At 40.0% G+C, this 14,563-nt stretch overlaps 2 protein-coding genes across 4 annotated transcripts in view; one reads left to right on the top strand and one right to left on the bottom strand.

Moving 5' to 3' along the window:
* The window catches only part of LOC120397067 (aspartyl/asparaginyl beta-hydroxylase), a 51,756-nt gene extending 42,502 nt beyond the window's left edge, over positions 1 to 9,254 (top strand). Inside the window, exon 11 of the mRNA XM_039522523.1 lies at positions 7,100 to 9,254. Coding sequence (XP_039378457.1) covers positions 7,100 to 7,250 — 151 coding nt within the window. The 3' untranslated portion in view covers positions 7,251 to 9,254. The remainder of the gene's footprint in view (positions 1 to 7,099) is intronic.
* A 2,026-nt stretch (positions 9,255 to 11,280) lies between these two features.
* CLVS1 (clavesin 1) overlaps positions 11,281 to 14,563 on the bottom strand; it is a 146,302-nt gene continuing 143,019 nt past the window's right edge. For 2 of the 3 annotated variants that reach the window (XM_039525693.1, XM_039525695.1), the window contains one exon: positions 11,445 to 12,391. In XM_039525693.1, coding sequence (XP_039381627.1) covers positions 12,304 to 12,391 — 88 coding nt within the window. In that variant the 3' untranslated portion in view covers positions 11,445 to 12,303. The other variant, XM_039525694.1, reaches the window with a different exon arrangement.

Genomic DNA, 14,563 nt, shown 5'->3' with positions numbered 1-14,563 from the left:
TGTTTACACTGGGAATTTTCAGAGCTAGTATATTTCTTACAGCATATGCACGCCTATGACAGCGTCTGAGTGCATGCTGCTACTGTGGAGATGCATGTGGTGATGAAAAACACATCAGGCATCATGACAACATTTAGTTGACTGAAGTCTTCTGTAAACCAACCAGAGCGGATGATTTATAGAATTCTGAGAGTAGGAGTTTTCAACTATTAATAATCTAGCTGTTTGCAGAAGTGTTGGGACTCCTGCCAGCATGTACCTCATTTAAATATTCCATCACAGTGTCAGCATTGCAGCTGCTGCAGTATGTTTTGTCTAATCACTGATGAATACATTAGTTCTCAGCTTTCCAGCTCAGTATTTGAAACAGCTTGAAGGTACTGTACACAGGGGGAGTGGTGGCTAGATGGCTTAGGGGTTTGTTAATGAGTGTGGCACCTTCCACCTTTCAGTCACTGTTGTGAATTCAGGTCAGTAGTCACTGAGAGTCATGAAATGGCTGTTCGTTGACCTGTATGAAACAAAGTGGTGGGTCTCATTCCAGATCCGAGTGAACCGGTGTCCACAACTCTCAATCCATGATCATAACTGACATTCTTATTTGTCATAATCTGAGCAGACAGGTTAGTGGCCTGGAGACTGAACTACCCTCTCACCTGTTGCACTGGTCCCTCCACATCTGGTATTTGTCTAGAAAGCATAGGGAAGCTGGTGTTGTTACTGCTCTGTACAGAGAGGGTTTCAGTCCCCAGGGCTCTGAGTCTGGCACATTCTGTATACACTAAATTAACTTATTAAAAATGTAAAACTAATATATAAGGGCCAGGTTCTGCTACACTGACATGTACAGCTCCAGTATACTTCAGCAGGAGCTGAATATTCATTACCAAAGACACAATTCCTCCCACCCCAAATGACGATATTTGCAATAATAAAAATTAAGGGTTAGGTTTTACTTTTCCTCCTCCCCTGTACATGGGGTGGCACATTGGTGAGGCAAGGTGGGAGTAGTACAGAAAAGGAATTGGGTCTCAGGTCTGCTTCTTCCCTGCTGATTAAGTTGTCGATGACGATGATGACGATGACATCATCATCATCCTCCTCAAACATGCATAGTCTAGTGAGACCATTGTGCCAGCCAGAGGGACAGTTCATGGCGTTACATCAGGCATCATGTGGTGAAGTTTCTTGGCTGCTTAAGACCAGTAGAAAATTACTATCCCACCGACTTGAGCTGGCTCAGCTCTGCAGGCTGGTGGGGTAGGGGGTCAGAGCTTTGACTCCACACCTCCCCACTCCCTGCCCCCCTTGTGTAGTGCAGAGTAATGGAAATGCAGTGCTTATTTACTCCTAGGCACCCAGAGGCAAGGCGAGCGAGTGGGAATGTAAGCCACCCCCCTGAGCGACATAACTTATGTGAGTGAGGTTCTGTGGCCTGCAATGCGCAGGAGGTCAAACTAGATGATCTTGATGGTCCCTTCTGACCTTAAAGTCCTTGAGCCCATGAGGCAGGTTTACTTCACACGATGCCCTTTCATAGGCGCCAACTTTTCCCAGTGCCGGTGGGTGCTCAACCCCCTTCCGGCCCTGGCCCTGCCCTGCCCCGCCCCCTCCTGCCCCCACTCCAACCTCTTCCCCAAATCCCGGCCCCAGCCCCACCTCTTCCCCGAGGGTGCCGCTTTCCCCCTCTCCTCCCTCCCTCCCAGTGCTTGCCACTGCGAAACAGCTGTTTAGGACAACAAGCACTGGGAGCTATGGGGAGAAGTGGAGCTGCGGTGCCCTCAGGGGAGGAGGCAGAGGTGAGCTGGGGCAGGGCAGGGAGCTGCCGGTGGGTGAAGAGCACCCACCAATTTTCCCCATGGGTGCTCCAGCCCTGGAGGACCCACGAAGTCGGTACCCATGTGCCCTTTCATGGGCATGCAGCCAAGCGCACAGTCTAGCCTTACATTTTACTCATTCACCCCCTTCAAAGTCTTTGTGTATTTGTTTGGATCACAACATGGTAGCATTCAATTCTTAGGGTGTGGGGAACAATCCAGGCTGTTTTTTGGCCTTCTAAAAGCTGTAGCATACAAGATGCTGAATAGTGGTGGTACATGATGTTTCAGTATCAAAATAAAATGACCTTATCTCAAGGAATGTAATCGTGATTTATAATGGGAGTGAAATAAGACCCTTCCATAAAGCCAGGGCAAAACCTTCTCATCTAAAACAGGTTATAGTAGAGCTCTCTTCTGAGCAAATGATATAGAAATCATTCCTGGCATTGCCAAATCTGACAAGATAACAAAGCTGAACACTGCCTTTCACGGCAAGCCCAGAACAAGCCAAATTCATTTCAGAAGCACTGCCCCCTGCCAACAATCAAACCCCAAACACAAGCCAATCCATTTTGGAGGCACCGCCCCCCTACCAACAACCCCCCGTCCCTCTGCCCCACAACCCCATCTCCACCGGAGGCATAGTTTTTGATTTCTTTATTTTGGGCGGGAGGGGCAGCTCCCATCAAGCCAATGGGCTGTGCATGGCAGGGGAGGGGGGATTCTGTGCTGGCCTACAGGGGCACCATTTCAGATTTTGAAGGTGGGGGGCAACTTTAACGGTAATTCCAGCAACTACTTCGGCAATTGAAAACTCTATTAAAAAAAAAGTTTTGCAGATAATAATTTAGAAATTATCTAACAGGAGCATTGTATCTAATTCCTATATAAAGAAAGAAAATTAAATAAACATTAGACCTACTCAGCTCTAATATAACATGTTCTGACATCTTGAGGCAAGTCACTTAAGGGACACAGGTTAGGTTTAAAATTGTAATGTATATTCTTACTCACGTACTCTTACTAAAGTCAGAACACATAGGTGCTGATTTTTGTTTTTGCTGGTGGGTGCTTTTGAAGAGGTGTGTGTGTGTTTGGGGGCGTATTCTGCCAGTTTTTTGGGGAAAGCTATTTTCATCATATTTATACATTCTTTCATATTCTATTTATTGAATGTGTCTATCATTGGTATATTTACTATTTTAATAATTATTCAGTTATGAACTACATAATTACATTATCATGAATTACGGTATATTAAAATCATTGCAATCACAAGCTGTCTTCGCTAACGTCCCAGTTTAAAGACATTGTTTCACTGTAGCTTTCTGGATGAAACTGTCAGCAATCTTATTTACATCTTGGTTCCTGGGTATTGTTTTGATGCAAATTAAGGGCAATTATATTATTCAGTTGCATCTGTCTCATTGATGACTGGAGATAATTTTTAAATCTTCTGAAGCTGGAGAATGAGTTCAGGATGATACAGGCACAGTGAGAAGGATTCTTATACTGCAATTGACTCCAAGATCTCTTTCTTGAAGTGCAACAGCTAATTTAGGCATCATCGTTTTGTATGTATAGTTGGGATTATATTTGGCCTGTGCATTATTTTGCATTTAACATTGAATTTCATCTGCTATTTTCTTGTTAAGTCATCCAGTTTTGTGAGATCCCTTTGTAACTCTTTGCAGTCTGGTTTGGACTTAACTATCTTGAGTAATTTTGTATCATCTGCAAACTTTCCCGCCTCACTATATACCCTTTTTGAAGATCATTTATGAATATGTTGCACTGGTCCCAGACCAATATAAACCCCTCGGGGGACACTACTATTTACTTCTCTCCGTTCTGAAAATGGACCATTTATTCCTACCCTTTGTTTCCTATCTTTTAACTGGAGCGCTTCACAATGCTTTCAGGATCATCTAATGATCCTTAATTTAATTTAATGACAAGTCTTTGTTATCGTGTTCACCTTGCCTCTATTTATAAACAGGTATCAGAGTAGCAGCCATGTTAGTCTGTATCTGCAAAAAGAACAGGAGTACTTGTGGCACCTTAGAGACTAACAAATTTATTGGAGCATAAGCTTTCGTGGGCTACAGCCCACTTCATCGGATGCATAGAATGGAACATATAGTGAGGAGATATATATACATACAGAGAACATGAAAAGGTGGGAGTTGCCCAACCGACTCTAAGAGGCTAGTTAATTAAGATGAACTGTTGTCAGCAGGAGGGGAAAAAAACTTTTGTAGTGACAATCAAGATAGTCCATTTAAGACAGTTTGACAAGATACTTAACATGGGGGAAATAGATTTAATGTCTGTAATGGCTCAGCCATTCCCAGTCTCTATTTAAGCCTAAGTTGATAGTATCTAGTTTCCATATCAATTCAAGTTCATCAGTTTCTTATTGGAGTCTATTTTTGAAGCTTTTCTGTTGCAAAATTGCCACCGTAACCTCTGTCACTGAGTGATTAGGGAGGCTGAAGTGTTCTCGTACTGGTTTTTGAATGTTATGATTCCTGAAGTCAGATTTGTGTCCATTTATTCTTTTGCGTAGAGACTGTCTGGTTTGGCTAATGTACATGGCAGAGGGGCATTGCTGGCACATGATGGCATATATCACATTGGTAGATGTGCAGGTGAACGAGCCCCTGATGGCGTGGCTGATGTGATTAGGTCCTATGATGGTCACTTGAATAGATATGTGGACAGAGTTGGCATCGGGCTTTGTTGCAAGGCTAGGTTCCTGGGTTAGTGTTTTTGTTCTGTGGTGTGTGGTTACTGGTGAGTATTTGCTTCAGGTTGGGGGGGCTGTCTGTAAGCGAGGACAGGTCTGTCTCCCAAGATCTGTGAGAGTGAGGGATCATCTTTCAGGATAGGTTGTAGATCTCTGATGATGTGCTGGAGAGGTTTTAGTTACGGGGTGAAGGTAATGGCTAGTGGTGTTCTGTTATTTTCCCACATGGCCCCACAGTATGCCAACATTTTTATGGCTGACTTAGAACAATACTTCCTTAGCTCTTGTCCCCTAATGCCCCTACTCTACTTGCGCTACATTGATGACATCATCATCATCTGGACCTATGGAAAAGAAGCCCTTGAGAAATTCCACCATGATTTCAACAATTTCCATCCCACCATCAACCTCAGCCTAGACCAATCCATACAAGTGGTCCATTTCCTTGACACTACTGTGCTAATAAGCGATGGTCACATAAACACCACCCTATACTGGAAACCTACTGACCGCTATACTTACCTACATGCCTCCAGCTTCCATCCAGGACATACCACACAATCCATTGTTTACAGCCAAGCTCTAAGATACAACCACATTTGCTCCAATCCCTCAGACAGAGACAAACACCTACAAGATCTCTATCAAGCATTCTTAAAACTACAATACCCACCTGCTGAAGTGCCAACTCTGTCCACATATCTATTCAAGTGACACCATCATAGGACCTAATCACATCAGCCACACCATCAGGGGCTCATTCACCTGCACATCTACCAATGTGATATATGCCATCATGTGCCAGCAATGCCCCTCTGCCATGTACATTGGCCATTGGTACATTGTCTCTACACAAAAGAATAAATGGACACAAATCTGACTTCAGGAATCATAACATTCAAAAACCAGTAGGAGAACATTTCAACCTCCCTAATCACTCAGTGACAGATGTTAAGGTGGCAATTTTGCAACAGAAAAGCTTCAAAAACAGACTCCAACGAAAAGCTGCTGAACTTGAATTAATATGCAAACTAGATACCATTAACTTAGGTTTGAACAGAGTCGGGGAATGGCTTGGTCATTACACTAATAGGATACTTTAACATGGGGAAATAGATTCATACACCTTTGTGTCAACTGTCCAAAATGGGCCATCTTGATTATCACTTCAAAAGTTTTCTCCCCTGCTGATAATAGCTTCTCTTAATTAATTAGCCTCTTACAGTTGGTATGGGTACTTCCACCTTTTCATGTTCTCTGTATGTATAAATATCTTCTTACTGTATGTTCCATTCTATGCATCCGAAGAAGTGGGCTGTAGCCCACAAAAGCTTATGCTCAGATAAATTTGTTAGTCTCTAAGGTGCCACAAGTACTCCTGTTCTTTTTACTTTTCCTGTCTAGCAGTGCTTTGTACCCTGGAATACCCACTCACAGTGCTATGTGTTTGTGTCCACATGGTGTCACACTCAATGGAAGCAGCACTTAGCAAGCAAAGTACAGTAGAACCACCGTTTTGTAAACACCAGTCTTAAAAATGACCAGTTGTATGAACCATTGTTCCCAATTGGGGCGGGGGTAATCACATAATGAAAGTGATGTCAGTGAAGAAAAAGCTGTCATCCCTTCATGTTCCAATGCTTTCAGGGCATTGGAAATCACTTTGCAGTGGCTGGAAGGGCAAGAAGAAAGTGCTGCAGTGTACAGTGCTGCAATGTATGCACCAGACCTACTATCATTTTGAAATGTTCCATTTATGCTTTTTTGATGTTATGAACTCCTCAATTCGTAAAACAGAGGTTCTACTGTAGCTTAAAAGGGCATGGATAGAGCAGCATGGACTCACTTTTGATTTAGTTATATCAGCATAATTATACCAAAATAAACTATACTAGTGCAGCTTTCCCCTGTAGACACGCTCTTAGGCTCTGATCCTGGAAAGATTTATGCAGTGAGACTGCTCACATTCTTGACATTAAGTATGAACCAGGATTTAATTTTGTAATTCTGTTATTTTTAATCCAGTTTGTTTGACATGATTTGTTTATTTTAAAACTATGTTGCTGGCTATTGCTCATCTTTCCGTTATTCTCTAATAGTACATGTCTAAAAAGGGAAGGGGCCAGGGGGGGACTTGATTTGAAGTATCCAGATAATTGAGAAAGATGGATAGTCAATGCCTCCTAGACTCAGATCCCTAATATGTGTGTGTGTGTGTGTGTGTGTATATATATATATATATATATATATATATATTCCTGTATGCATACAAAGAGAGAGAGAGAACATAATAGTATAACTCAGTGAATGGAACTACATCAAACTGAACTTTCTATAGTTTATTTCATTCAGAGCTCTGATACAGACATCTCATTTCTCTTTATTAAGCACTAGATTACTTATGGCAAAACATGTTGATTATACCTTCTCTATGTACAGAAGAACATCTCCAGAACAAATACCTGCCCAGATAAGTAACCATATTGGGTGTCCAAAAAGCAATAATAAAGGATGTTCTTTTCTATTACAGAACCTGGGAAGAAGGGAAGGTTCTTATCTTTGATGACTCTTTCGAGCATGAAGTGTGGCAGGATGCTGACAGTTATCGGCTGATATTCATTGTGGATGTGTGGCACCCTGAGTTAACACCCCAACAGAGACGCACCCTTCCTGCCATTTAAGAGGTCATTTCTGATGTAAGAAACAGATGAAGTTTAATCTGTTGGAGTCTGCAGATATAAATACGCCACATTAATTTGGCTGGCCGTGTGGAAAATGTCAGCCTTCTAGGGGCTAGAAGATGTGAAAAAATTGTTCCACAATTACTATGGACTTACCTACAAATGTTCCATTCTCTTTCATACTGAAATGGCACTGATCTGATAGATTTGCTTGTAGGCTGCAAGGAAAATAATACTCTTGTCAGCCAAAGAGCTATAAGGCCAAATTTTCAAAATGAGGAATGTGCAAATGTTTGTGACATGTCTGTATTATGTGTACCAGTACCACAGACCTACATATGCACAGAGCCAGTTATTCACCTTATTGGCCAGGTTAATGCACAAATATCTGATTTGTACGTGCACTGCTACCTGGTAATGACATGTATACATTAGATGTGTATAAACATTAGCACACAACTAGTTTTGAAATTCTGTCATGCAATTTCTAATCATAAATATTTTAGGTATGAAACAATATGCAAATAGTATCAACTGTACATAATGTGAATGAATGGTTTTATTTTGTATTTTTCTACATGGGTAATTGTATTTTTCTATCATAGCTATACATTGATAGTTTCCTTTTGTGAACCACTAATTTTTTTAAAAATATGTATAATGAGTGCACCTCCTGCTTTTAGCAGAGGGAGAAGCTTTACATGAACAGAACTTACTTTTGCTAAGTGTGGTCTTTTCTTGCCATCTGGAAATGCAAACAGTAACTTGTATTATTTAACTGCCAGTTAATAGAGTTTAAAAACTGATATCCAATCAGTTTTGTTTTCCTAGAATGAAAGAATCCTTTAAGTCTCCTTTAGCTATAAGGATCTCTTCAATTTTAGGACTTCATCCTGGGAAGTACTGGGACATCCATTGACTTAAGTGGGAGTTGCAGGTGCTCAATAACTTTAGGATTTTGTAGTTAATTGCTTTGTTCCCTGTCATTTCAAGGCCCCTTGTGTCATGCCATCTTCTGTCCAAGAAGAGTTGGACACAGCTCCTTCTAGGGGCTGCTTCTAGATTGACCTAAGTGGTCATTCCTCAGAATAAGAACCTAAATAGAAGAGAAACAGAATTCTCTGAGCTGGGAGCAGAGGACCAAATTCTGATTTGGAATTCTGATCCTTGCCTGGAAGCACTGACTTCCTGCTAGAATGCGGAGCCAGATAAGAACAGCTTTGAATCTAGTTATCAATGTATTAACTTCCATGTCAGAAATTAGAGTGCTTAGATTTTGTTAGTTATACCTCCAGAGAACGGGCCTCTTCCTATCTTAGGCTTGGGAAAAATTCATATTGCAGTAAACTGTCAAATGTATTGTGTTACTAAGGTGCCTTATATCGTGGTATCTAAGCACCATGCGCACATACTCCATATGCCATAATCAGACTGTCTGAGATTGTTTACTTCATTAAAGTGGCAATGTTGAAAAAACAGCCTTAACTTTGTATTCCTATAAACTAAGAGCCACTCAGATTCTGGATTTATTAAATAGTTAGATCATATAGTGCCATATAACATATTGCATGATGGTTTGTGCCGTGAGATGCTGTAACTATTTTTTGGAGTTGTGCAATTTTATTTCCTTTTGGATAAGCAAAAGATCATGCACTGAACAAGACTTCAGTCTCAGCCAGTCATGATCCAGAAAAGCTTGGATGTGCTTTCTAAACCAGAGACAACTATATGCCCACCACAATAAGAAATTCACAACTCTCAGGTTAATTATCAGGAGATCCTAAAATAATTATATTCATTTCACAATTTAAGACATGTAAAAATGCTTATTGGGAGGATTTGGTAGAACCGATGTATGAAAACTATTTATAAATGAGGTGCTCAGTATAACTGGGCTCACTGGGAGGCAGCCTCTCCAGCCAATTGTTTAGTTGCATGGCATATTTTGTAATACTGTAAAATGATTAAAAAAGATAAATGATAAAATAATTTTTAAAGAATGAATCAAGACGTGTTTGGCTTTGAACAAAAATTGTTTCCTTTTAGAGTTCACCTTAAACTACATTGCAAATTTCCATTGCTTGGATTTAACACCCAGCCTCTAGAGATATAACAGATATTGTTTAGTTTTTAATTTGTGAAAACTTGTGTCGTGCTTTTCTTGTAGCTCTGATTGTTCTGGTATTGTTTAGTAGCGTTTCTTTTCTCTTCCTCTGAAGGTAGTTGCTTTATCATTTGGGATTTTGATCAGCAAATACATGAAAGCACTCAACACTAAACATGCACCTATAAACGTATTCATGCTCATTAAATAGTGTGGGATGCTATATTGTGCATTAAAAACTGAAGTACCTTGAGTGTGGCAATGTGGGTGGTGTGGCTTCATTAGTAGCTTCTCCACCACTGAAATTGCTTCTGTTGTGCTTTGGTGGCAAGGAGTCAAGAAGGTTATTTTTTCTTGGATGTAGTTATTGGAATAGCATATGGAGGAACCTCTAAAATTGTACAGCCTGTACGTGACACATCATTTTAAGCTTTTTAGGTTGCAAACTGATGTTTCCCCCTAAGAAAGAACCTTCTACATTGGAAATGCTAATGGAAGAAACAAATGAAAATGCTTTTTAAAGTGACAAATATCTTCACTAAAACATTTTGTCCTTCATATTCATTCAACAAAGGGAAGCAATTTGACAGAGAAGGACTGTACAATCTAATGTTTGTATCATACCAGTAAGGTCAGTGAAAAATTAAATGTCTTTTTCCTGTTCTTTTTCTTGTTCATGTACCTATGCACAGAATTTAAATGAGAACCACCATCTTATATTCATGCCCTGATATTTTGGGATATATATTACAGGCCAACACAGATGTTTATTCATGTCACCATTGTATGTTTTAGTCATAACAGCTTAATGGGCTTTCTAATCGTTTATAGAGACTGATGCTCATGGACTTAGGAATTCAATGGCTTTCAAAACACTTCAGCTACACAACTCTGACTTAAATAAACTCAGGCTACTAAAATGTATTGCAGAATTCCCCAGCTAAGATTTTCTTAGTCTTCTTTCTCTCTGCCTCATGACTTACAAAATGTTAGATCACTGTTCTCGTGAGAGTATCATTTCAGTGGCAATAGAGGTAAGTGTGTTAACTAGAAAGGCTGTAAAACAAGGCATCTCTCTCACTACAGTACAGTCTCCATTGAAGCCAGTGGAGCAATGCTATGTTACACTGCCTGCCAATGTGCCTAGTGTATTCTACCATGGATTTTAATGGGGGTGAGGGATCCCTAAGATGTATGACTTCAATCTTGAAACATGCTGAGTGCTCATCTGTGGTTCAGGGCATTCCTGCAAAGGCTTAGGGCCCTCAACACTTGTTGACTTCAGCATCACCTTACAGAGCTCTTAGTGCCTTGCAGATCAAGCCCTATATCTACCCCATACTGCTGAGAAATAAAAACCAACATAAATTATACTCTTTCTGCAATTATTCTACATGTAACATTAGCAGCTGTATTAATCCCTAGTTGTGTATAATAGTATCTGACAGACCCCTTCTGGTCACGTATAAGTGTGATACTCTGTCAGTTAGAGGTAACACATTTTATTTTCATTCATTAGGGATGACTATGCCCAGTTGAACTATGTCATCGCTTCAGTGTACCACTCACAAGTTATGTGGCCCTACCTGAGGCATATTTAAAAGAGTATTATGCTGTCCACTGTCAACTCATGTTGTGTATCTGGCTTACAATTACCTTATTTGACATATGGGCACCGACCACTTGTTCTAATAAATGCCATGTAGCACAACTGAATGACGGTAAAAAGTGCACGCAAAAGAATTGTACAGCGGTTTGAAGAAATAGTCACAGCAGATGCAATTTCTTAAGTGGATTTTTTATTATTATTTTTATCTATTTCCATTTCAATGTAGGGATGAGATTCATTTTGCAAAGAGAGAGAGAACAAACTGATCTTTGGCATTTCAGTTCTACATTTCTGTTCTTCCACATTTCCTTCCAGTCGACGCACTGTGTGATAGAATTCATTCTAAGGTTTCTCTTTCTGATTCAACCACAGCCACCATCTGCAATCAGCAGATCCTTCTGGCTACACCTTTAGCTGATTGCAGGAGGGAGCTTTCATTTGCAGAGCTTTCATTTGCTGTAGTGACCTAAATGAAACAATCTGGATTGAACCATTAATCACCAGTGAATTTTTTCTGACTCCCCCTCCCCTCCTCAACGCACACACAGGGCTTAACAGGCTGTAGAGTTGCCTGTGGAAAAACACATTGGTAAAATTAAATAATTGCATTTCAAATTGTGTGTGGCTGCTGCCCACATAGCTCATTACATTTAGCTGACAGTTTTATAAAGGCTTCATAAATAAAGAATAATCTTTGCAGGGTACAGAAATAAGTGAACCCTGCAAGCAGCCAGGAGGATATCACATACTGTAATGTTGAATGACATTATGCTGGTGATGTTTTGGGTTTTATTTTGTTTTTTTAAAAACCTTGGTAGGGATTGAAGGGTATTGGCGATGCTGTTATCTCAGGTCTGCAAGCTACATTAAACCTAATAATTAGACTGCACAGGTTAACTTCAAGATACTGTACTTTAAAATGCACTTAATCTAAACTTTGTTTTAGGAAATTAAAGCGCATCCCTGCATAATGACTCAGAAAAACTTCCATCTGTGCATCATTTATATGTGTACAAAGGAGCTCATCCTTCGCTTTTCAGTCATTTTAACATTGCAAATCTAAAAAGGAAAAAAGAAAATGTTTTTGTTTTGTTTTTTACAACTAGACTCCTTACTTTATCTTAGTTAGCATCTTGCACCAAAAGAAATCTCTGTCTTTGTTTAGCTTTGGCTGCACAGACAGGTGGCTGGTGACAATCATTAGTTGGTCTGGACAAATGGAGGACCTATTTTCGAGCGCACAGAGAGAGAGAGAGTGTTTAAAGCGTGTTGTGTGCTTTGCAGGTTTCTGGTGCTGTTGAAATTTGGCAATGCGTTTGTGTGTGTTGGTGATGCAGAACTCAGTCTAGAGCCAGTAGAAGTTGGGTGTTCTCGCTCTCACCCAGTTCCTCGTGTTTCAGCGTGCCAGGTTCCACCACAGACTGAGACCTGAAAGCAAAACACACACACACTAAGAAAGAGTAAGGCAGAAATATTAATATTTTCAACCTGCCTTAGCTTCTTCAGGATCTTGTGACCTTTGCTTTTTCTACGGTGCTTAATTGAAATGCATAAAAGTATTGGTTTTACTATATATAGTCTATATAAAATCATTGGAAAACATATATTTAACAGGAATGCCACTTGTTTATTACATGTCCAATTTAACTATCTGACACTTACGCATCATCATTCATGTTCTTTACTGTAAAGTAAAGGCCTGACCCTGAGAGGTTTAAAACAAATAAAAAGGAAGTATTTCTTCACACAATGCACAGTCAACCTGTGGAACTCCTTGCCAGAGGATGTTGTGAAGGCCAAGACTGTATCAGGGTTCAAAAAAGAACTAGATAAATTCATGGAGAAATCCATCAATGGCTATTAGCCAAGCTGGGTAGGGATGGTGTCCCTAGCCTCTTTTTGCCAGAAGCTAGGAATGGGCCACAGGGAATGGATCACTTGATGATTACCTGTTCTGTTCATTCCCTCTAGGGCACCTGGCATTGGCCACTGTCAGAAGACAGGATACTGGGCTAGGTGAACCTTTAGTCTGACCCAGTATGGCAGTTCTTGTGAGGTGCTGAAATGAAGACAATGGGATTTGTAGGGGCTCGCTTTCTGGACAAGGCCATAAGGGTCTGATCCTGCAAATACTTTAATGGGACTACTCAGATATGTAAAATTACTCATGTGTGCCCTGTGGTTGCAGGACTGATGCCTAATTTATTCTTGGACATACCTTGAGGTTGGCAAGAAAGAATTAACCCTGATTTACAAATATGGGAAATTGAGGCACAGAGCTTCTGTGACGAGCCCAAGGCCACAGATGGGTCAGACCCAGGATGAGAAGAGAGTCGTCCCTGGCTCCCAGTCCTGTGCTCAGATCTGTAGATCACAACCTTCTCTACCTGAAACAACTTGGCTTGCATAAACTCACTTTAAACAGCAGACCATTTTAAAGCCATCTCTCCATCCTCAAGCTGGTACTTTGTCATTCAGTGCTAAGCTTTGTGGTGTGCCTATGAGCAGTTAGAGAGGAGTGAATGAGTGAGTATTAAGGGGAGTTTAATTTGATAGTGGCAAGATTACATGCAAAAACTAAAACTGAATGTGTTAAATTAACAGGAAAAAATAAAACACATTCATTTTACTGGAGCTACTTGCCTTTACCTTTGCCCATGCTCACAATTTAAGAAGGGAAGGGCCAGTGTATTTTGTAGAATAGATATGCTGCATAGTGCCAATAATGTTTCTTGTTATTGGCACTATGTCTCCATACCCCAGTCATCTGTGTTTTGGGGCAGGAATTTACTTGTTGTTTGTTGGGGCAAAATCACTTGGTTTTAATATTTACAAATAAACCAAAGGGGAAATCATTTCAAGTTTTAAAATTAAAAAAAGATAGAAATAAAATCATAAACCACATGATAATCAGTATGGTTTTAAAGAACAGTCTTTACTTGATACAGTTATCCCAGATTACTGCCACTTCCTTATCTACAGTACATGTCTCTAATTCCTAGTCCTTAATATTACAATAACCTCTGTTTGACCACTATCTGACTCACTGCTCACTGATACTACTGGACAATTGATAAGAACCATTACTTGAATACATCCTGCGGTACTGAGAACAGAGGACAAATCTTGGTGAGGACTGATTGGTAAATTAGTAGAGTCTTCAAGTTTCTAAACCTTTTTCTTAAACCCTAGACTTTTAAATAGCTTTTTTTTAATAGCTATTTTTTCAACTTAAAAAATCTCCAAGCAGCATCATTCTAGATTTTCTAGATCATAAGAACTAGATACTTAATATTAAGTCTTTGTATCAAATGTTTCAGTGAAAATACATTTCCCCAAATATATCCACTGCATGGAGAATTCATGCATTTTAAAACACAAAGATTACTGAATCCATTATGTTTGAGTTCACACAAAAATAGAGATTGGACCCAGCTCTAGTACATAAAAACACATTACACAAATGTGAAAATGATGCAACCTGAGTTCAAATAAGAACATAGTCTCTTTTTCTCTGTGTTTATGCATATACATGCATGCGCACTACAGTAATATATCAAGAAACTGAAACCAAGAGGAAAAACAGCATTCATAGTCTCT

The sequence above is a fragment of the Mauremys reevesii genome, linkage group 2, assembly GCF_016161935.1.
Source record: "Mauremys reevesii isolate NIE-2019 linkage group 2, ASM1616193v1, whole genome shotgun sequence".
Taxonomy (NCBI): domain Eukaryota; kingdom Metazoa; phylum Chordata; order Testudines; family Geoemydidae; genus Mauremys; species Mauremys reevesii.
This window is presented reverse-complemented; position numbering and strand designations above follow the sequence as displayed.